Genomic DNA, 23,813 nt, shown 5'->3' on the forward strand with positions numbered 1-23,813 from the left:
TCATTTGTTTGTATTATCATGGATTGATGTACTAGAATTGCAAAGAAGGCTATACTGGCATTTTAAATCTAACTAGGTGTATATAGAGCTATTAGCTTTTTAAATCAGGAAAAAAAATCACTAGCGATCCAGCTTTGAGGAGCAAGGGTCTTGATTCGAATTTGTGTTACTCTCCCGTGTTACCAGTCTTGTTACCAGGTCACCTTCAAGCTGCACCACAATAACCTGAATTAGTCAGGGAGCAGATTCCAGTTTCGCTCAACCCTCACCACAGAAAAGGTTTGACAGTGGAATCTTATAGAACAAGCCCCCTGGACAACGCTAGCTAATTCGTAATGCCGATTTGTGGTGTCAATCAAAAGATATGGGCGTGTTTTATTACGGCACTCGTAGTCCTGCATGGAAACGAGGCTCACATTAAGAGGGCGCGTTTTTTTTACATTTTCCGTGCATAGAAAAGCTATAACTTTACAGTTTTTATACATATCAACATTCTAAGGAAATGGCTAAAGTACGCCCCAGATAAAGAAAAGTCACGTGATCAAACAGATGTAAAAAAATGTTGCTTTTTCTTACGAAAATCCCGCCGTTGCCGGTAAAACGGATTCAGTCTACTCAAGGCGACTGTTTTCCACTCATCTAATGGCTGCTTTGAGCTTTGAGCTGATGTCCGTGTCGCTGGAGATCCATCTGCCTTTATTTATCCCTAGCCGGCACCCCAGGAAGCCCGCTCCTATAAAAAGTAGAAAATGTTATGAAAAAAAGATAATTATGTTCATATTATCATCTCTAATTTTTACTTACGTGTATTACTCAGTCAGAATCTGAATCCGAGTCGTCAGAATCGGAGAGGTCATTGCATGCTAGTCGCAAAGAATACTGATTCCTGCAGTCTGTTCCAGCCATGCAGCTGCACGCTTCGGAGCAAGAGAGTCCGTTGTTATTGCAGGAACAGTTCCTCTGACAGCCAGATTTGCAGCCACACGTCGAGAGCTCTAACAAACTGCTTGGGGCAGGGTCCTTGGACATCAGAACTGGCTTCAGCTCAATCCCTGACCTCTCCCACCCGCTATCTTCTGGCCTCGGGAGGTCCTGCATTGCCTCCAAGGAGCGACGCCATACAAGAGCTTGGTAGTTGGCCCGTTCCAGGTGATGTTGCAGACTGTTGGATGTTGGAGGAAGCCTTTCGCTCTTTTGTTTCTTCTGGCAAAAGAGGAAGTAGCGTAGCTCATCAGCTGATGTTGACTTTCTCTTGTGGTAAAGATTGCATACATACTCTTCAAACTTGGACCTAGTTGCAGCACCGACGTTTTCTGCAGCTCCGAGCAGACTTAGACTATCCTGGTGATCATTGTTACTTTGAAGGATGTCCCATGCTTTTTTCTTGCCAATTCCACTAAGAGAGCTCGTGGAATCGCAACCAGAAATGGCATGAAATCCTGGCAGAGCATCGCACATTCTCTCCCCCAAATGTTGAGCCATAGCGTGTAGTGGGATGAACCGAAGGCGATCTTTGATTCCCGTTTTGAGCCAGAGTTCGTGGCAGCCAATTCTAGTATAGTGACAAACTCCAAGCACAAGAACATCTGTGTCAGGGGAGTGAACAACGATTCTACATCTGGGATGGTTGATCGAAGCATGCTTGACGTGGAGAAAGAGCCGCGTGTCTGCCTCTTCTTGGTCTGATCTCAGTGCTTCGACTTCTTCACTGTGCCCGAATGTAACCTCTAAAGCACGGAAGCCATCTCTTTCGCCTCCACTGAGGACAAGTCGTTGATCGCTCTCAAGCTGTTCCATCCCGAGCTCTGTTAAGGACTTCGTCAGAAATTCACAGAGATTGACTTTGTTCTTGCTGCTTGTGATGAACTTGCCCCATTGTTTAGGAATAGGTGTAGCAGGCCCACTGATCTGGACCTCTAGTGAAGTTGAAGTTGCAGCTCTTCTTGATCGTTCTTCCACTTTGATTGACATCTCCCAGTATTGATCAAACACTAGGTGAACTTCATTACAGCACGCAGCATTCATCGGGCTTGTAATGACGGAGAAGTATTTCACCGCTAACTCTCCGAATGTGTTGCTCCCACCAGACTTTACAGCTTGCACCAGAGCCATTGTATCGATCAGATGAACAATATCCTTAGTAGTAGGTGGTAGCATACTAGGGACGTCAACATTGACTTCAATTATTCCCGCCAGAGCGCTCTTGTTGGTCTTTCTCAGGCTTCTATCTTGATGAGCGAGGGCATATGGAACTGAAGAAAGTTCATGTGCAAAGACGCCCTTCAGGTCTACTTGCCGGGCATTCGCGGCGATTAACAGCCTGCCAAATAAATCCCTGTCGGACCTAACTGTTACCAGCTTCTCATTCGTTGCTTTTACTTGTACCCTCTTAGTCACGGTGTCAAAGGTCTTGACCTTGAGTTCCGGAATCGGATCCCAGAAACGGACCTCACTGGAGTTGATCCTCTCCTTTACGAATACCGCCATTTGCTCTTGGCCGTTCCGCTCGCTCTCCATCAGATGCTTGGAAACTTCGGTCGGCAAAACAACCCCTGTTGCGAAGTTAACGAGGGCGTCAGACTCATGCTCGAAAGGATTGTTCATTAATCCAGATGCGAAACAGTTAACAAGCTTGTTGACATCAGCTTCGTCTCTTGCAATCCTCTTTGATGACAACTCCTTGTGGCTATGGGTGTGATCACTTTGTGCAGAGTATGCATCCTTCAGTGCCGTGGTAACAGAGGCTCGCTCGTGACTTGTGAGAAACCACCTCTGCAAAGCTGCTTGGTTTGGGGAGATTCCAACGATTACACCTTTTGACTTTGAGTCCGCATTTACAGACTGTTCCAGAGCCATGTCTGTCCACACTTGAGAGAAAGGTTGACCAGAGCGGCTAACTGCATGGTTTCCAGCCATAAACTCTTCAAAGACGCGCGGGTTTTTTGACTTCCAGCTGCCTCATATCCGATATGTAAACTGGAAGCCACCTGGAATAGTTAGGTCTATCCATTGAGAAGAAGTGAGAAATCATCGCCGCTGTTGAAGCAAGATGTAATTCCCAGTTGCCCGTTCGCTCAGCTTTGATAAACTGGAGTAACAGCTTGACCATAGACATGTATCTCATCCAGAAGTCAAAGGTCTTGGACTGTAGTGAGGCCTCTTCCTTGAACTTTCCCAGACTGGCTGCTAGCTTCTCTATGTCACACTCAAGCACCTCTAGGTTCTGAGAGGTGTTGTCTCTTGATAGGATGGCCTCCCGGGATTCCTCAATCCTACTGATCATCTTCTCGTCCAGACCGCTGTCCTCGCAATCTTTGCACCGCTGTGCATAAGCACTCCACATCATGCGATGTAAGGCCTCCATCGATAGCTTGTGTGCTCTTATTCCTCTGTTGTACGACTTACCCTTTAACAGGGCAGAGGTTGTACCGGCAGCATAAACGCCTGACTCTATGAGAAGGTCGTCTAGACCATAGAACCCGCAAACTTCTTGCCAAGCAACGACAAAAATTGAGGGCGATATGGAAGCCCCCAAGTCTGATGACAGTGTTGGCAAACTCCTCTGGGTAGCGCAACTGGATTTGCTTTGCTTTGATATAGATAGCAAGGTCAAATGTTATTACAGTATCTTCTTGACCAGCAACAGCACTGACCTTTTGATGGGCAGTAGCCTATCTTGCTTGACAGAGGTAGATCTGGGTAAAGTATCGTGTTAAACCCACTCCATCCGGGCACAGTTTGTTTCATGACCGCTGCAGGAGTGCGCCCTGTGAGATCCATGCGGAGTAGAAGCCAGATCTCGTCCTCTCGCAACGCACGAACTAAAACATCAAGCTCGCTACTAAACCACTCGTTCTTCACCTTCCTGATGTGTTCATTGAGTGCAGGTCGTCTTCCATAACAGGGGCACTCCAGCAGTTCGTAAAGATTTGTGGATTCTGGCAAGGATCGTCTCCTACTGCTATGGTCAGCCAAGATGATTGGTGGCGGATCTGGACCAAAAACCTTCCGTTGGTAAACGACCATTGTCGTGGCGTTTGTGGTATTCTTTCCATCTAGGGTCTCCTCATTCAAGCCATTGTTGTCTGTAGCAAGCTGAACGAATGCTCCTGGCGAAATGACTGATGGTACAACAGTTCCGTGCTGCTCCGCTCTTGCCATCACGTATCAACTGCTTTCAGGTCATCGTACGACGATCTATGGCCCATGCGATTGAGTAGTGATACTAGCTGCTTTGACCCTGTAAGATGATGGACAGTCATGGCAAGACTGATATGCTTTGGCAACTTTGTACGAGCGTTAGACGCACAGTGAATGATGTCTTGAGCGATGCTTAAAATTCTTCTCTCGTCTTCCTTCTTCTTACAAGGACTTGGACTCATGCGTTTGAACTCGAATTCGTCTGCGGTCAGTAGAAGGCTGATCACCCAATAAAGACTATCTGTGATAATTCTTCTAGCAGAGTCAAGTGAGACGTCATTGACATTGAGTGGTTTGAATGATGTTCCATCACATTTCTTGATCTCACTTCTTAAGTATCGTGCCATATCGATGAGATAAGTTCTACTATCACTATTGGATTGTGCGGCAGCATTTAGGGCGTCTATGAGGGAAATTTGACTGGAGAATATAATTTCCGAATTATTCTTGCTGGGCTGCTGAGTGTTACCATGTCATAAGCCTTTCCTTCTTCGATTCCTTCTCTGATTTCAGCTGCAAGCGTCTTGAATGCCTCATCATACAGTGATTCCCCCTTTTCTTCTACAAACCCTTTATGCTTAAGGTTGGATTTGCTAACATAGGAGGCATGGCAATTCTTGTGGTACCTCCCATCTGCTGCACACAGATCATCTCTTACACTGTCAAGGAGTCGTAGCATCTTCTCATCGCCTTTGCTTGTCGCAGCTTGTCTAAGGGATAGGCTTGCCTCATTCGTAGCTATGTTTAGCAACCTCTTATCTTTCTTGTAGCTTCTGTTGCCACATATAAAGCATTTTGACAAGTCGATGGGCGGGGTAGAAGATCGCGTAGAGATGGCTGGTTCGCTGCTTATTTGGTTTTTCACATCTCGGGCTTGGGCCTCAAACTTCGCATGACAATGCCGTAGATTATGCTCGCTGCTGTACGATGAGTAGCACGTCGAGTGCCACTGTATCTCCCGCTCTGATATCTCCTCCAAATCTTTGCTAAGTCGCTCGTAAACCTCGTCTCTCCTTATTCTTGTAGCATTTTTAAATGTTTCAACGGATGCCTTCTTTACGTTTCTTAGCTTCTCATCTCTACGATCGACTTGGCAGATGATGCATTTCGAAAAAATACTAGCTCTTTTCCTCCTATTCAGCGGGATGTCAAATTTCACGAGTTCTTTAGCCATTACTAAAAAAGATACGATTCTTGTCAATTTAATAGCATTTTTAATAAAACAAATATACTCAACTTACAACGTACAAGTCTTAAGAGAGTAAAATTTCCATTTATATCAACTAAAATCTATTTTAAATATCAAAAAGTCGATGTACTTACAGACAATGTAAAGACTCTGCCATGGGCGCCGCCATCTTGGATTGAGCTAGCCTCGACATCATGATGAGACATATTTAAATATATACCTTTATAAATCATCTTTAACTTTGATTGTAAATGCTGCGGCTTTTTTATAGTCGTGTTTTTGAATACTGTAGTAGGGCGCAATGAGTGACCTTGTGATATGACGTAATGTTCACTGACTAATCATCCACAAAGGTATCTCGCGTGTTGCGTGTCGTCCTCGTACAGTGGTACCTCGCGTGTTGCGTGTCGTCCTCTCTAATAGTGGTACATATCGTGTTGCGTGTTCTCCTCTCTACCTTAGTGGTACCTCGCGTGTTGCGTGTTCTCCTCTCTATCATAGTGGTACCTCGCGCGTTGCGTGTTCTCCTCTCTATCACAGTGGTACCTCGCGTGTTGCGTGTTCTCCTCTCTATCATAGTGGTACCTCGCGTGTCGCGTGTTCTCCTCTCTATCATAGTGGTACCTCGCGCGTTGCGTGTTCTCCTCTCTATCACAGTGGTACCTCGCGTGGTGCGGGTTCTCCTCTCTATCATAGTGGTACCTCGCGTTTAGCGTGTTCTCCTCTCTATTAGTGGTACATCGCGTGTTGCGTGATCTCCTCTCTATCTTAGTGGTACCTCGCGTGTTGCGTGTTCTCCTCTCTATCACAGTGGTACCTCGCGTGTTGCGTGTTCTTCTGTCTATCATAGTGGTACCTCGCGTGTTGCACGCTCTCTTAGTACAGTGAGTAGTACAGTGTTGCGTGTTGTCCTAGTACAGTGGTACCTCGCGTGTTGTCTTAGCTGAGTAGAGCCTCAAATAATCTACATGACAGATTCTCGGGTGAAAAATCTTGTGCCAGGCCATTTTGATATACTTCTTTTATTACTGTTGCTTATAATTGTCAAATGAAATCGAAATCGAGACTTAGTGTTTATTATATAGAGGGTGTCCGATTATTGATCGGTTATAAGGAGATACCAGTATTATTATCACACTTAAAGCACAGGCTTCCCACCCGCGTCACCTTTCTTTGTCCCTTCTCCATCCCTCTTCTAGATCGACAGGTCGCAAACGTCGACAGTCCGCATGTACTCTCCATAGCTATACAAGTTATGTTTCACACAACAACACACAATTTAGAAGTTAGTGAGGAAACTATGACAAAGACAAGTCGGGTCTAGGGTGATGTAGGGCTAAGCTGTCTATGCAAATTACATTCCAAGGATGCCATTTGACCAGCTGCTTTGTTCCGATCATCGACGGAAAGCTAAAATTGACGTTAAAAAATCATTTCTCGCAGGTTTTTAGGCGGATTGCTTAAAAACTCGATTCGGGGATAGTTCCATCCCTCTCCCATCCTGTACCGGTGTCAGTGATTTCGTACTGCTTAAAATCCGGCAGAAAATCGCACTGAAGCTTAAGAATTGAGTTGCCAGCCTCGTGTCATTAACATACTTAAAATCGACTCAAAATCCGAGACAAACTTATATCGCTCTAAACTCGTAAAATTGAAATTCTTGAGAAAAAAAAAGCACACAAACGGATACATTTATATCCCAACTAAGTTTATTTCATGGATTAAAGCATGAAGATATAACTAATAAATGTTTATTTGCGTGAATTCGTATGTCCTTCACTGACGCGGGTGGGAAGCCTGTGATTAAAGCATAATCTCATTCTTGGAAAGTCCTAACCCTTCCCTTTGCGATCTTGATTATCCATCAGTGATTTCACACGTCCGTCGGCCCCGCCCTGTACAATCGTCCTATGATCGTTGCTCAACAGGCGCTAGTTGCGTTAAAGGCGGAAACGCCACGGAGGCGATAGCGAGGCCGAGCGCTACGTCCGATAGAACCGCTTTTCCGGGAGCTTTTTTGGGGTGCTATTCGAGAGCCTGTTCGCAGTCTAATGGAATAGCTAGTTGGAGTAGAAGCCAAAAGATACTTACGTATGTTGTCCACAATGTTGTATGGGGTCTCGGCGATCGACCTGTACACCTAACACGACCCAGATTCTTTCTGAGGATGTTGTTTGTCATTAGAATAGGCATTAACATCATTGCATTTGCGTTGTTGTGTTTATTGGATAAATGAAAGCAGAAGTGAAAAAGTTGAATGGAACCGAATTGTGTGGCACTGTTGTTTCAGAATTATTTGCAACATTAGGATATCTAATAACTTCGGAAAAAATCTTCATCATTGTATCAGTTTATTTTTTAAGAATAGAATGCAGCCGTCTTCTTTGTAAACTGGGCTTGATTGTGCGACAATTGATTTATTTCGTTACTAAAATAAATATCTCATTTACATGGTATTTTTGTGGCAGTAAAACATTAATTATGATAACCTCGACATTCAATGGGAAATATTTTATCTTTTGTGAGGTAAAGTTACATCGTATATGTGGTGTAATGTCATAAGAAATTATGAAAGATGTTAATGTCTAACTTGTTTCTCCTAACGGGAAACAACTTGTGCTTCACATTATGAAAATGCAATAAAATATTGATAACTAAATTCTCTTGCAAACTTTATTTTGTCTGTGTTTCTACTGACTTCAAAAGTCTAAATACTTAACTATGTAGCGCAAGTCAAGTGCCAAGTACATGGAATTCCTATTGCTAAGAAAGTGGTTTCCAAATGAACTTTCATTTTATGCCAGATGCACCTGTGTTGTCACAAAGCTCTGCGCTATGCATCGTGGGAAGGGTGGGCATTTTGTAAAAAGTAACCCCTATCTCAAACGAGAAAACAAAAAGTCTAATAAAGTTCTTTCCTTACGCTTCGCGGCAATAAGGCTTCCTGTCGTATTAATTAGTTTCTTTCTCCCAGTCCCGTGCATATTAAATTTTACTTCACGCCAGGGGCCACCTAGTAAATACAATACTGCATATGTGGTTTGATAGCCTGCGATGCATCCGGAAATAATCCTCACATTACTAAATACAGAAAGTTTTAACGGTCGGCACAAAAAATATATAGGAATAAAGTACGTAATCCCCGCTACTTGAATTTGTCAGAGTTCGAGTTAGCGGGGAGTCCGACTTGTCCGAGTAAAAATAACTGAAAGAAAGGTCCTAATCTAAGGGATATCAAACAAAGTTTGAGTAGAAGAGGAAGTTGCGTCATCCGAGTTCTAGTTAGCGGAGTTCTAACTTATTGTGCTTGCATTTTAAAATGGCCCACTTTTTGTTGACCTACAGTTCATGGCATCTCATGTCCCAACCAATACTCCGTAGTTGAATCTAGCGAATCGGTGCAAAGGAAGGTCTCTTGCATAGGGTTATACCAACCGAACGCCTCCCACAGATTAGACACATATTCGGGTGGCCGCAGGTCACAGCCTGTCAACGGAGTGGCGCATAAATGCCATTTGCCCTTCTTTTGCTGTAGTGCCAAGGTGCAGTCCCAGCAGCTGTAGCCTTCTATGTCCACGTACGTCACGTTTTTACAGGCGGCAATGCTCTCCTCCTCAATGATGTCCCACGCTGACAGGCGTCCCTCGAGGTAGTCTCGATCTGTTACGTTCTTCCTCGTTAGGAACTTGCAGGTAACTCGGTACGACACCGCTGTAGCTTTCACCGCTTGCATGCGCTCTCTCGATAGTCGGTACCTCGAGTGATCTCCGGGTGCCTCTTCATTGACTGAATAGTCATCCAAGTAAGACTGTCCTCGGAATTCCATGTTATGCTTACTCGCATACGATTCAATCAAAGTCCATGCTTTTTTGGGTGGCTCAAAATCACAGTATACCTTGACTTCCGTCTCAGTGTCGCTCCTAAATAGCATATACACACCTCTGAGTGGATTGGACGAGACGTCGTACATGTCAACGCACGACTCTGGCCTGGCTGACCGCTGACAGCGATCCCCGGTAGTAGCACGTGGGCAGGCGCAAACGAAATTCCCGGTGTAAGTTCCACCGTTGAGGCATGGGTTTAAGAGATTGCAACCATTCGCCTGAAAAAACAACAAAAACAAATGTCGTTTCGTATCTTGAGATTTCGGGAAAAGGGATTGTTTTGTCACAAAATTGGCGATTGTGGAGTCGTAGATTTTTTTGACGCTTATCAATGCGGGAACTCGAGCCGTGAAAAGTTTTTGGTTAACTATTGCACCCGCAAACAGTTATCTTTTCGCAAGGCAGAAAAATTTGAGGCTGTAAATTTGTTATCTCTATAATGAGTACTGTTCGATGTTGAACCACCATAGTTTCCTTGAAATGAATTATATTTTTGCAATCGAAAATTTTCGAAAACATCCTTTACAGCTGACATTAACTTTTAATTAGTGAGCCCGGAAAAAGTTTCAGTATATATCTTAATCCTTAGAATAAAAAGGCTAGCGATGGGTACCTCGAGATTTCGAAAGTCTCGCAAAAATTTCGCAAAGTCTCGAAATCTCGGTGTTTTTTACGCAAGTCTCGAAGTCTGTTTTTTTTTTTTAAGAAAAACTTTAGGGGTGTCGGAGTCTCGTTTTTTTGTCTACCGCACGTTCTCGAAGTCTCGTGGCCGTGCCGATCTGTATCTTTATTTCCAGAAAAACGATTCTCTTCTAACAAGAACAATTTCACAATCGAGTCTCGCGCTCGCATTTTTATCGAACTAAAATCTAGGGCTCGGAAAAGCTCGGAAAGGCTCGGATTCCGAAAGTTGACAAAATTCCCGGGCTCGGTATCCAAAAGGCGGGTCTCGCCGCCTCGGCAAGTCTCGGATTTACCTATCGATACCCCTAATAAAGGCAGTATAATATGATAGCTAATGTCGTTCAAATCTTAACTCTGTGGGGGTAAATTTCGCTATCCACAACGATTTTCCATTACACGTTAATTTTTATTTTTCTTTGTTTTAAATCCTTAGAAGAAGAAAATAACTTATATTGTTTTGAATAATACTTTTGAATGCGGCTTCTTTTAACTGATAATGGGACCGTTCGTAGGCATCAATTATTAACGAACAGGAACAAGAGAAAAACCGAAAACGAATGTTACCTGCATGCGTTAACTTTTGCCTCACTTATGTGCTCGAAATTAGGAACCAGCTAATTATGTAAAATGAGATGGCTTTATGATTATTTCATTCCTTGTATGTAGAAATATTAATATATAGTTAAAAAACGCTCGAGGGAAGAATTTTAGGGTCTACAGTAAGTAATAATTTTCCTCATGCCATATAGCCCCACGAAATAAAATTAGTTAAAATCGAATTACATAATAGGAAAAAAAATAATTGATGCGAACACAGTTCTATGACTTTCGCTATTTTACTTCAATATTTCCTGTTGTCCACAAATCATATCATCCACACTGCCTGTGAACATTAAGTATAAAACAAAGTTGAAGTTGCGAAAACATGGAGTCAAGTCTATGTCAAAGCTGTCAAAGTAGACTCACGTGAGCACTATTGTACACATCTTAAGAATTTATTGCCCTCGCTCCAATATACTTTTCTCGGACAATCCACACAGACATCTATTTTGGTTGTTTAAGAAATTTGACTTCCATAACAAAGCTTACCTTTTTGTTGTAATGATCGAAGTCTTTATTTTCGTGGTATTTAACCGAGTCATTGCTACATCTGTTGGTGTACAACACTTCACACGTGTGCATCCCATATTCGTCAGGTCGAACAGCGAAGTTAAACGATTGGGACGACGCATCCTTGATACTCTTCAACGCGCACTGTCCCAGACGTTTGACTTTGTGCACTTCTTTAGCTGTCACGTTTAAATAAGCCTTTTTCTCTTTTTCAAACCCGTCACTTGATGCGTGTAGAATTTGAGAGACGCACATTTTGGCTAGAGATGCGACGAAACATAGCGAGAAGAATGAACCAACCATTTCCACCGGAAATAGTCAACGAGCTCGCTACACAGCTTTAGTTGTGAATAATGACAACCGCTCCTTTAGTCATTCAGTTATGCTGAGGGGCCAAGCCATATCAAACATATTCCCCAAGGATAGTGTCATTCGTTTGCATTGCCTTATATGGTCATTGATGCCCATATTTAGAAGAGCTAAAGTTTTTCCGCTCCCTGATCTCCAGAAAATATGGTGAAAAATGCTGATTCCTGTCAATTTGAGACTCGTGGCAAGAATTTGTCCAAAAAAAAAACTGACAGCTTGGTCAAATTTTTATCTCACTAATCTTGAAAAGCCCTTAGACCCAGGCCTCCCAGAGATTGACCGAGCGGGTTTGAAGGTCACCCAAATATTGATATGCTCCTCCGTGTTTCCTGGGGAGGGACTGGGCAGACTACGCGCTATTCCAAAACGAGATTGAATTCAACAAAAGATTGGATTCGTCGGGGTTGCTCAAGAACGACTTCAGCTGTAACAGTTTTCTCGAGAGGGAAGTGAGAATGTGGATTTTTTACCTCATTAATTTTTATCTCAGTTCAGTTGATTTTTAAAACTTTTATTCACATTTCTTTCTTTCCACACCTACTTGAAATGACAAATATTTAAGTGGGCAAAATACTGTATTGTATTTTCAATAAAGTCTGTGTCGAGAAATCAAGTTTGACATGTATAAATTTATAACTATAATTTAAAAAAACTTTCCTTTGGGTAAAGCGCTATAAACAAAAGAGGAATGAAAAATGAATAGTTCCCTTGTGGAAATGACCAAAAGTTGGCTTTGGTACGACATTTATTATACTTTAAGGGGGAATAAAAGCCAATTTATTACAGAATTGGCTACATATATACATCACGCCTTTATACCGGATGTGTTCAATAATATTAACATTATTCCCGGTATTTAGGCATTGCATTCTTTCTATACATATAATACAATGGGAAACTTGTATATTGTGGACTTTTGGTTGAATGACACGACGAAACAAAAAAAAATTCACAGCCGAACACCATTTCAAGACATGAACGTGTGCATTTCTAGCCCTGGGGCCGGTTCCTAGAAAGCAGGTTAGCACTAACCCAGGGATAAATACGGCTATCTCGACTTTTGGTTGGATAAAAAGGGCTTTTATTCCTGGGCTAGCGTTAACCTGCTTTCTAGGAACCCGGCCCTGGTGTAGAAGGTGAGATTAAAAAACAGGCTTTTGCACTTTCGTTTGGATAAGACTGAAAGTGGATATCAGCCAATCAGCTCCAATGAAAATGGTGGAAAAAAGAGGCGCGCGCGAAAGAAAAATTGATGATCGTATGCGTGCCACTTTCCTGCCATTTTGCTAAAATATCACTCCTGCGCAAAACCTTCCTACGTTAATATGCTAATTGATATTAAAATTTTCTATTTTTAACTCTTTTGTTGGTGTGTACGATAAATGAACGTTCATACACATGTTGTTGCTCGAAAGGCATTTAAAAAGCGATTGTTCAAATACAAATGTCTGAAGGCCCTGTTATACTTTGTTACTCGTACGTTTTTCACTTGCGACCTGTCTCGCAAAAAAAATGTTGCAGGTCGCACGCGCATTTTTTTGCGTGTGACACCACCTTTGCAACTTGTTTTGCATTTCTCAAAGTCGCACGAAAAGTAGAACGCTCTTCTACTTTCTGCAACAAATTGTTTCAAGTCGCAGGAAAAACGTCACGTGTGACAGGGCGCGTGCAACAGTTTTTTTGCGAGACAAGTTGCAGCCGAAAAGTCTACGTGTGACAGGGCCTTTAAACAAACAAACAAAAAAAATAATAATAACAAGTTGTGTGCATACATCTAGACAGGGAAAACAGTATGTCGGCAATACGTAGAATTTTTGCTATTTAAAAAAACTGGCCCATTTAGTCCATGTGATGACCTGTGTGTTTCTTCATGTAAAGTCTTGAATCTTCCAATCGGTCCCACGCTTTCTCGATCAAGAACTTCGAGCACAACTAGAGTGGACTGGGGAGAACGACACAGAAACATCGTGTAGATGAGGTCGCATGTATTCATCTGTGTGTGTTAAGTGAGCACCAGGTCCCACGCGGCCGCTAGTACGGAGCGTATCTGTATCCGGTGCCGTAACCTACTGGCGGGGGAGGGGCGGGGACGGGAGTGCGATAGGCAGCTGGTGCTGCTGCTGCTGCCGCGGCCGCTGCGTACGCTGCCGCCTGTGAACGCAAATGAAGGAGTAAATATGCACACATGTGATGTCTTGAACCTGTCAAATTATTTATATATATATGCGGAGCCCGAGTGCCGCAGTTTACAAAGCGTCGCTCTGTGCCTCTCAACACTGGGTTCCGGTTTCTCGGTTTCCGGTTTAAAACGAGACAAATGTCTTTGGTTAACCATATATACATTTCTTAAGCATACATCAAATAAAAAAATAGATGCAATTCGAAATAACATAGTGACTTTCTTTTTATAGTTGGGGGAGGGGGGGGGGAGAGCTGACAATCCCTCCTTATCATACGCTCACCGGCGACATGCGCTTTATTTTAACCAGGTGCCCGTATTTACTAAGCTGATGGCTCCAACAGACACTCTCGTATGTGAACAGCTCTACTGGATATTTTTGAAATTCTTGCTTTATCATATCAAGTATTTGGAAATTTCTGCCACCGAACGTGTACTAACAGACACTTTTTACTTGCGAAGGATTTAAACTATTTTCTAATTTCTTTTTCTGATATGAATTTGATGGTACTTACAGGGTAAGCACTGTAGGCGGCCGCGAGCTCATAGCTACAAAAATAAGGTATAAGACAATCAGTACACACCATTAAAACAGCAACAAAAAGAACAGCAGCAGCAACGACGGTAAAAGAACCGCGCAAATGGGAGATGGACACTAAGTACATACGGGAGGGGCGGGATTATCCTCGCTCCCGCAAGATGAGTCCATTATAAATGGTGTTTGTGAGATTACTAAGGACATACGCGAGTGGAGGGTTTACATTGGGGGGGGGGGGGGGGGGGGGAGTGGGGGTTGTTACCTTGGATATGTTGCACATGCTGGTCTTCTTAAATACGCTTCAAGACAAGCCTGATCCGCATATGCCTCGTATAAACTGTGAAAATTGTAAAAACTGTTTTCAGAGCAACACCTTTGATGATACATTAGGCTACGTTAGGCTAGCTGTTAAAGCGCTACAGTTGGCTGTGCCAAGGGTAGGCTGTGCCACAGGTTACCCACCTTACGTAACCCGGATACGCCTCGTATGCTGCTGGTATGGCTAGCTGTGGTAGCGCACGTGTGCTGAACTTCGTGATAGGTATTATCCCTCGTCTAGCTCCTCTTACTGCAGTAGCCCGTACTAGACCTGTCAATCATACGGATACCATATGAGGTCATCAGAATGTTGTTGGCTATAAAAACTAAACTCGGGAGTAGCGGAGAAAACGGCGCGCGCATGCCGCAGTGACTGGCTACTAGACATTAAAAAGCGAAGAAATGATTAGGAGAGCAGGAAGCTCTGGGGACTTTTACGTAAACGGTGTTATTCTTCGGTATTATTATTCGACGTTGCCTCCATTGGTTTTATCTATTAGTCTATGTTACTCGGATTATATCATGGATAGAATCAGGTTAACGCTAACCCAGAGATAAAAATGGTGTTATACAATCAAATGTCTCGATAACCATATTTATCCGTGGATAAGCGCTAACCTGCTTTCGAAGAACCGGGCCCAAGGCCCTAGAAAGTGAAACAATAGCTAGCTTCAATCACTCATTCAAGAGTTGTACTAATTGAGGCTGAATGGGGTTTTCCTTCTATACTGCTGTCCCACTTTCACTTTCTTACACTGCTAAAATGTCCAATAGCCACCTTACTATTAAAAATGGATTATTTCTTTAGGTTTAAGTTATGAACCTTTGACACGCTCTAGAAATTTGTTTATTGCACGCACCAAATCATCACGACCAACACCTACGCCCCCAACCCCACAACCCCCTCCTTAGCAAATTCTGCTACAAGTTGTTTTTAAAGTACGCTATTGGGAATCACAGCAGCCGTGCAAACAGCGCCAGAATCGTTGGGCGCAACCCGTTGCATGGAACCAATGTCATTTTTAATACTGTCGTTTTTCTAGCTGAGTCGACTAAATCCATAATATAGAAGGATTTCCTTGTAAACGAGCAATAAATCGTGTTTACTACGCTTTAAATGGCTGCCATATTGAAATAGCAGCCCAGACCCTAAAGTTTTAGAATATCACAGGTATCCCGCACACTCGCGCCAGGCTCCTTTTGGCCATTTAGAAAAACGACAGGCTTTGATTTGTATGCAATGCTGCGCCTAGCAATGTAAAGCTGTTTGCAAACCGTGTTGCAGGATGCTGCGAAAACGAACGAGGCGTTTCTCGCACTAGATAAAGATACACAAAGATACTGGCGCTGTCTGCACAAGGAAACAAAGAGCCAATTACAGAGCAGAAAATGCTGATATTCATAGAACAACAGCCAATGAAAATAACGAAATAGATGAACATGAGAAGGAATAAATGATAGGTCGAATGAACAACAAGAATCAACAAGTAATGCATGCATGCAAAAGCGGTACTTATCTGCACTGGACCGTCATGCACTTCGGGCACACATGCACTAGCATAATGATGGACTAAGTATTCATAGGGTACTAATCAAAGTGTTTCATGCTGTACCATTGCTATAAGGTCCTCTAGCGGGGGCCGGGCTTTTTTTCGCGTGCGGTCGTGGGGTTGCATTGTTGACCTGGATGTGAGAAAGGCCGAGTGTCAATCAAAACATGCAAGACCATGCTTTCATGAGGTCGTTATAAGCTCTCTCCATATAAGGGCATGAGTTTTCCATATAAGGGCATGGGTTTTCCATATAAGGGCACAAGTTTGCCTGGAAGGAATTGGAGGTTACCGGTCCCCAAGGATTACATAGGTGTCAGTCAGACTCAAACGTCAGCGTTATATGGGCGTGGGGACGTTTGGGAAAGAAAAAGAAAAACTTGAAAGAAACGTCAGAATAAAGATAATGCCAAATCCTTAATATTTTATATTTTTGAAGAATTTTTCACTCAAAGAATAATAAAAAAAAGATTTTAAAAAGTGTCGTTGGTATCCTAGCAAACGGAATATTTCTCCATCAATTTTTCATGTTCAGTTCTAGGTTAAATTTGAGTGTACAAAACTCACATTATTTTCAGAAATTGAACTCTCATTGCATTATTTGACTGTTTTAAAAATAGAACCGAGCAGTTAGTATTGTAGGATGAATTGAAATTCACCTACATTCACGTATTATTTTGTTAGCAGCTAAAATAAATTCTTTATAAAGTCTTTATGGATCCTAATCAATCATATGAAGATTAAATATTGCTTGTTCCTGCCCATATTTCCCGCGGACGTTTGAAAAATTAGAGGTGGGTTATTTTATGATGAAAAGAAGAAGCAAGGTCTGTGAAAGGCAGTTACGAAGTAGAATCTAAAGCCAATGCATTGTTTGGTAAGAAATAAAAGAAGTGCTTCATTAAATACCGTTCACAATATGCTCTTTGTATCATAGAAGCTTCGACTCATTCACTCCATATTCATAACAATTTAAAAGCCATTTCCTTCTCTTCTTTTCTAGTTTTGTGTTATGGTAAGAAGCTTGTCGGCTTGACGGGTCGAGTGACATAAAAGTGAGGCTATAAACAAGCTCAGCCAATTTATTATAAATTACCCAGAGATTTCTGGGTAATTTCAAAATAGCTGAGTTTTAAAAAATAGAAAACAAGTTTTAGAAAAGGCTTGTGACCTGGTACCCAGACTCCCTAGTAATCATGATCTTTCACTTTAGCCTCGCTTCCTTGTTGTTTGCCCCAGACCCAGACAAACATCTATAGTAATCTTTTAAAATGCATGTACCAGTGTACATTTATTTTCGTGCGTCTCTGTCAAAGCTACATAATGGTTCCGATAAAAAGAGCGTAAAGAAAACTGTTCAAAATTGCTCATTTATATACACTATCTGTCACCAGCTCACAAAGCTTCCATCCGATTAAAATGCCTTGTGCGTATATAAGATTGTTCCATGCATAATGATACCTCGACTTTTCTCCCATCAACTATCGTCCCGTTCAGCTTTTCTCTCGCCTTGTTCGCTTCTGCAGCGGTATTGAACGTTACAAACCCGAATCCCTGCGAATGAAAAGTTAGAATTGAAATCCATTTGAAAAAAAAAAAGCTGACCTAACGCCAGCGTACCTTTCCTCCCTCACCTCGATTCGCAAATTCAGAGGATTGGGGCGAGTTGGAAAGCGAACAGCATGCTGGGACGATTTTAGGGGGCGCAATTTAACATGGCTTTGAAAGATGCCGATATGTGAATCTAAGTAACGAAGATATTCCGGGATCAGAATAGCCAACACCTATCTTTTTCTAGTTTCATTCAATATCAAATCAGCATGTCAACGACATGTTGAATTGAGTCCCCTGAAATCTCCCCAGCACGCTGTTCGCTTATCAACTCGCCCCAATCCCCAATCCAATGGCGGTCAGTGCTCCCTTTTCGAACTGTAATTTTAATAATTATGGTAGCAAACCCTCAAATTCAACTTCCATCATATGTTCCACATATATTTGCTCCCTTGGATCTGAGCTAGTGTAGTTTTATTCTTACCTTTGATCCCCTTTCATTATAAATAATTTCAACATCTGCTATAACACCGAATGACTGTAAAAAGGATAAGGGTAAATCAGTAGAAGTTTTATCAGATGTGAAGGAACATCAATGAGTACTGTGAACATTCTATCACACGAGACAAGTAATAAATGGATACCCCCCTAATGGCTACACACTACACACCATATGTACCACCCCTGACAGGGCCATGGTAGGCTTCCAGAAAAATTGAAGGGGGGTTCACGATACAGAGACATTAAGAAAACTTGGGAGATGGGCACAGCTACGTCCCTAAAGGTCATTTACCTTTATAAATTTTGAAAGACTGGGGGCACTCTAACCCTCCCCCTCCCGGCTATTTCCTATGCCACGCCCTCAAAGCTAGTATTTTGAGCGCGGAAAATTTTCTTTATGGAAACTCGCTTTAACACGCATACTTAATAAGTACTTAATTTTCGTTTCTATAAGAGCCTTCTAGCCCAGTGGGGCGGTTCTTTCGAATCTCAAGACCCCGCTACACATTTCAGAGCCCTGGAGAGTCGGGAGACATGTAGACTAAAGGCACTTGCCGATCTTTTTGACATGATCAAATTCCAAACGCTGGTGCAAAGAACAGGCCCTTTTAAGGTCCTTATAGAGAGCTCTTTATTTGTTTAAAGCGCTTTTATTGCTCGTGGACGTTAAGTGAGAGACAAGTCTGATAGTTCTTTTTTAATAAGTTTTAATCTAAATCATCAATATAAACGTTATCCTTTTAATGCTCTTATAAGACGTTGTCGGGCTTTAATAACCCTTAATCTCTTTATGGCATTTCAAGACCGAAGGAATCTATTTGATTGCACAAGACACTTAACTAATGATAGACAAATGAATCTACTTCAACTGAAGTTGTCGTCACATTGCGAACTATGCGGTTTAAATGGCGGGTCGCGGTAAGAAAATTAGAAAAGACCATAATATAATACACAGGGTATTCACAGGGTATTCACAGGGTATTCACAGGGTATTCACAACCCTGCCACTGACACTTCAAAGGGGATCTGTCTGCCGCAATTGTTTATTCCTAGCAGCTATACGGCCAGATATCTTGTAGCTCTATCAGTAAATAATGGAGAATAAATCCAAAAAAGTTTCACAAGCTTTAAAAAGTCTCTGCTGGTTTGTGACCTTCTTGCTAAAATATGGCTCGGTTATATCTATCTACACCCCTTCCTCATCCCCGCACACCACCCATCACCTTCTCACACCATCCACCACATTCTCTGCCCTCTTTCCCACATACCGTCCATCAACTATCCTTAAAGATTCTTTTTGAAAATGGCGCGCACTTACCCCAAACATTTGTCGAAGATCATTATCCCTAAACCTAAATGGTATATTTGTGACATGAAGTCGTTTCGGTCCAGAACTGTCACCGTTCTCAGCGCTGGGAGATCCCCCATCGGCAGGCGAGGCAGCTTGCTGTTGCTGTTGTTGTTGTTGATGTTGATGCTGTTGTTGTTGTAGCTGTGCTGTGTCGGGTAAAGTGGGCGGAAGCTGTGCGATTTGCGAGTAAGGTTGGACTGCTTGTTGGGCATACTGTATCCCATTTGCAAATGGCTAAAAGAAAAAAAAGAAGGATTAGGTTGTGGATACATTAATAATGAAATAATTCGTCCTAGTGCAACACTATGTAACACTATGTAGCTTGGTGCAACACTATGTAGTCTAGTGCAACACTATGTAGTCTAGTGCAACACTATGTAGCCTAGTGCAACACTATGTAGTCTGGTGCAACATTATGTAGTCTAGTGTATTGCAACACTATGTAGCCTAGTGCAACACTATGTAGTCTAGTGCAACACTATGTAGTCTGGTGCAACATTATGTAGTCTAGTGTATTGCAACACTATGTAGCCTAGTGCAACACTATGTAGCCTAGTGCAACACTATGTAGTCTAGTGCAACACTATGTAGTCTAGTGCAACACTATGTAGCCTAGTGCAACACTATGTAGCCAAGTGCAACACTATGTAGTCTAGTGCAACACTATGTAGCCTAGTGCAACACTATGTAGTCTAGTGCAACACTATGTAGCCTAGTGCAACACTATGTAGTCTAGTGCAACACTATGTAGCCTAGTGCAACACTATGTAGTCTAGTGCAACACTATGTAGCCTAGTGCAACACTATGTAGCCTAGTGCAACACTATGTAGCCTAGTGCAACACTATGTAGCCTAGTGCAACACTATGTAGCCTAGTGCAACACTATGTAGCCAAGTGCAACACTATGTAGCCTAGTGCAACACTATGTAGTCTAGTGCAACACTATGTAGCCTAGTGCAACACTATGTAGTCTAGTGCAACACTATGTAGTCTAGTGCAACACTATGTAGTCTAGTGCAACACTATGTAGCCTAGTGCAACACTATGTAGCCTAGTGCAACACTATGTAGTCTAGTGCAACACTATGTAGCCTAGTGCAACACTATGTAGCCTAGTGCAACACTATGTAGCCTAGTGCAACACTATGTAGTCTAGTGCAACACTATGTAGTCTAGTGCAACACTATGTAGCCTAGTGCAACACTATGTAGCCTAGTGCAACACTATGTAGTCTAGTGCAACACTATGTAGCCTAGTGCAACACTATGTAGCCTAGTGCAACACTATGTAGTCTAGTGCAACACTATGTAGTCAAGTGCAACACTATGTAGCCTAGTGCAACACTATGTAGCCTAGTGCAACACTTTGAGTCTAGTGCAACACTATGTAGTCTAGTGCAACACTATGTAGTCTAGTGCAACACTATGTAGTCTAGTGCAACACTATGTAGCCTAGTGCAACACTATGTAGTCTAGTGCAACACTATGTAGTCTAGTGCAACACTATGTAGCCTAGTGCAACACTATGTAGCCTAGTGCAACACTATGTAGCCTAGTGCAACACTATGTAGTCTAGTGCAACACTATGTAGCCTAGTGCAACACTATGTAGTCTAGTGCAACACTATGTAGTCAAGTGCAACACTATGTAGCCTAGTGCAACACTATGTAGCCTAGTGCAACACTATGTAGCCTAGTGCAACACTATGTAGCCTAGTGCAACACTATGTAGTCTAGTGCAACACTATGTAGCCTAGTGCAACACTTTGAGTCTAGTGCAACACTATGTAGCCTAGTGCAACACTATGTAGTCTAGTGCAACACTATGTAGCCTAGTGCAACACTTTGAGTCTAGTGCAACACTATGTAGTCTAGTGCAACACTATGTAGTCTAGTGCAACACTATGTAGTCTAGTGCAACACTATGTAGTCTAGTGCAACACTATGTAGCCTAGTGCAACACTATGTAGCCTAGTACAACACTATGTAACCTAGTGCAACACTATGTAGTCTAGTGCAACACTATGTAGTCTAGTGCAACACTATGTAGTCTAGTGCAACACTATGTAGTCTAGTGCAACACTATGTAGTCTAGTGCAACACTATGTAGCCTAGTGCAACACTATGTAGCCTAGTGCAACACTTTGAGTCTAGTGCAACACTATGTAGTCTAGTGCAACACTATGTTGTCTAGTGCAACACTATGTAGTCTAGTGCAACACTATGTTGTCTAGTGCAACACTATGTAGTCTAGTGCAACACTATGTAGTCTAGTGCAACACTATGTAGTCTAGTGCAACACTATGTAGTCTAGTGCAACACTATGTAGTCTAGTGTATTGCAACACTATGTAGTCTAGTGCAACACTATGTAGTCTAGTGCAACACTATGTAGTCTAGTGCAACACTATGTAGTCTAGTGCAACACTATGTAGCCTAGTGCAACACTTTGAGTCTAGTGCAACACTATGTAGTCTAGTGCAACACTATGTAGTCTAGTGCAACACTATGTAGTCTAGTGCAACACTATGTAGTCTAGTGCAACACTATGTAGTCTAGTGCAACACTATGTAGTCTAGTGCAACACTATGTAGCCTAGTGCAACACTATGTAGTCTAGTGTATTGCAACACTATGTAGTCTAGTGCAACACTATGTAGTCTAGTGTATTGCAACACTATGTAGTCTAGTGCAACACTATGTAGTCTAGTGCAACACTATGTTGTCTAGTGCAACACTATGTAGTCTAGTGTATTGCAACACTATGTAGCCTAGTGCAACACTATGTAGTCTAGTGTAACACTATGTAGTCTAGTGCAACACTATGTAGTCTAGTGCAACACTATGTAGTCTAGTGCAACACTATGTAGTCTAGTGCAACACTATGTAGTCTAGTGCAACACTATGTAGTCTAGTGCAACACTATGTAGTCTAGTGCAACACTATGTAGCCTAGTGCAACACTATGTAGTCTAGTGCAACACTATGTAGTCTAGTGCAACACTATGTAGTCTAGTGCAACACTATGTAGTCTAGTGCAACACTATGTAGCCTAGTGCAACACTATGTAGTCTAGTGCAACACTATGTAGTCTAGTGCAACACTATGTAGCCTAGTGCAACACTTTGAGTCTAGTGCAACACTATGTAGTCAAGTGCAACACTATGTAGTCTAGTGCAACACTATGTAGCCTAGTGCAACACTATGTAGCCTAGTACAACACTATGTAACCTAGTGCAACACTATGTAGCCTAGTGCAACACTATGTAGCCTAGTGCAACACTATGTAGCCTAGTGCAACACTATGTAGTCTAGTGCAACACTATGTAGCCAAGTGCAACACTATGTAGTCTAGTGCAACACTATGTAGTCTAGTGCAACACTATGTAGCCTAGTGCAACACTATGTAGCCTAGTGCAACACTATGTAGTCTAGTGCAACACTATGTAGCCTAGTGCAACACTATGTAGCCTAGTGCAACACTATGTAGTCTAGTGCAACACTATGTAGTCTAGTGCAACACTATGTAGTCTAGTGCAACACTATGTAGTCTAGTGCAACACTATGTAGTCTAGTGCAACACTATGTAGCCTAGTGCAACACTATGTAGTCTAGTGCAACACTATGTAGCCTAGTGCAACACTATGTAGTCTAGTGCAACACTATGTAGTCTAGTGCAACACTATGTAGCCTAGTGCAACACTATGTAGTCTAGTGCAACACTATGTAGTCTAGTGCAACACTATGTAGTCTCGTGCAACACTATGTAGTCTAGTGCAACACTATGTAGTCTAGTGCAACACTATGTAGCCTAGTGCAACACTATGTAGGCTAGTGCAACACTATGTAGCCTAGTGCAACACTATGTAGTCTAGTGCAACACTATGTAGTCTAGTGCAACACTTTGAGTCTAGTGCAACACTATGTAGGCTAGTGCAACACTATGTAGTCTAGTGCAACACTATGTAGCCTAGTGCAACACTATGTAGCCTAGTGCAACACTATGTAGCCTAGTGCCACACTATGTAGTCTAGTGCAACACTATGTAGTCTAGTGCAACACTATGTAGTCTAGTGCAACACTATGTAGCCTAGTGCAACACTATGTAGCCTAGTGCAACACTATGTAGTCTAGTGTATTGCAACACTATGTAGTCTAGTGCAACACTATGTAGTCAAGTGCAACACTATGTAGTCTAGTGCAACACTATGTAGCCTAGTGCAACACTATGTAGTCTAGTGCAACACTATGTAGCCTAGTGCAACACTATGTAGTCTAGTGCAACACTATGTTGTCTAGTGTAACACTATGTAGTCTAGTGCAACACTATGTAGCCTAGTGCAACACTATGTAGTCAAGTGCAACACTATGTAGCCTAGTGCAACACTATGTAG

General features: G+C 42.4%; 3 protein-coding genes and 1 long non-coding RNA gene across 7 annotated transcripts in view; all 4 read right to left on the reverse strand.

Annotated features, from left to right (window-relative positions):
• Positions 1-343: 343 nt before the first annotated feature.
• On the reverse strand, positions 344-2,856 carry LOC116605833. Its single transcript, XM_032368469.2, has 2 exons — positions 805-2,856; positions 344-733 (listed from the first exon to the last, which is right to left on the reverse strand). The coding sequence occupies exon 1, from the start codon at positions 2,854-2,856 to the stop codon at positions 814-816; it is 2,043 nt and encodes a 680-aa protein (XP_032224360.2). The 3' UTR covers positions 344-733; positions 805-813.
• A 2,372-nt stretch (positions 2,857-5,228) lies between these two features.
• LOC125557388 lies at positions 5,229-5,675 on the reverse strand. Its single transcript, XR_007305255.1, has 2 exons — positions 5,524-5,675; positions 5,229-5,376 (listed from the first exon to the last, which is right to left on the reverse strand). It is a non-coding gene; the product is annotated as an uncharacterized LOC125557388 (long non-coding RNA).
• Positions 5,676-7,786: 2,111 nt separating this feature from the next.
• LOC5516850 lies at positions 7,787-11,433 on the reverse strand. The gene is made up of 2 exons (XM_032386792.2): positions 11,047-11,433; positions 7,787-9,491 (listed from the first exon to the last, which is right to left on the reverse strand). Exons 1-2 carry the CDS (start codon positions 11,368-11,370, stop codon positions 8,736-8,738), a joined length of 1,080 nt encoding a protein of 359 aa, XP_032242683.2. The 5' UTR covers positions 11,371-11,433; the 3' UTR covers positions 7,787-8,735.
• A 1,814-nt stretch (positions 11,434-13,247) lies between these two features.
• Positions 13,248-23,813, reverse strand: part of LOC5516855 (RNA binding protein fox-1 homolog 2) — a 32,610-nt gene continuing 22,044 nt past the window's right edge. For all 4 annotated transcript variants that reach the window (XM_001636903.3, XM_032386899.2, XM_032386900.2 and 1 more), the window contains exons 2-9: positions 19,392-19,658; positions 18,057-18,110; positions 17,483-17,575; positions 16,085-16,154; positions 14,616-14,742; positions 14,416-14,490; positions 14,131-14,164; positions 13,248-13,587 (exon numbers count right to left, since the gene is read on the reverse strand). In XM_001636903.3, the coding sequence (XP_001636953.2) occupies positions 13,468-13,587; positions 14,131-14,164; positions 14,416-14,490; positions 14,616-14,742; positions 16,085-16,154; positions 17,483-17,575; positions 18,057-18,110; positions 19,392-19,658 (840 nt within the window). In that variant the 3' untranslated portion in view covers positions 13,248-13,467. The remainder of the gene's footprint in view (positions 13,588-14,130; positions 14,165-14,415; positions 14,491-14,615; positions 14,743-16,084; positions 16,155-17,482; positions 17,576-18,056; positions 18,111-19,391; positions 19,659-23,813) is intronic.

Source organism: Nematostella vectensis, chromosome 12 (genome assembly GCF_932526225.1).
Source record: "Nematostella vectensis chromosome 12, jaNemVect1.1, whole genome shotgun sequence".
NCBI classification, from domain to species: Eukaryota; Metazoa; Cnidaria; class Anthozoa; order Actiniaria; family Edwardsiidae; genus Nematostella; species Nematostella vectensis.

Excerpts from the sequence above, each read along its gene's own strand:
- LOC116605833 (XM_032368469.2), bottom strand. The coding sequence starts at position 2,856 with ATGGCTCTGGAACAGTCTGTAAATGCGGACTCAAAGTCAAAAGGTGTA.
- LOC5516850 (XM_032386792.2), bottom strand. The coding sequence starts at position 11,370 with ATGGTTGGTTCATTCTTCTCGCTATGTTTCGTCGCATCTCTAGCCAAA. Across the intron at positions 9,492-11,046 it reads TCGATCATTACAACAAAAAG|GCGAATGGTTGCAATCTCTT; the intron begins GTAAGCTTTGTT and ends TTGTTTTTTCAG.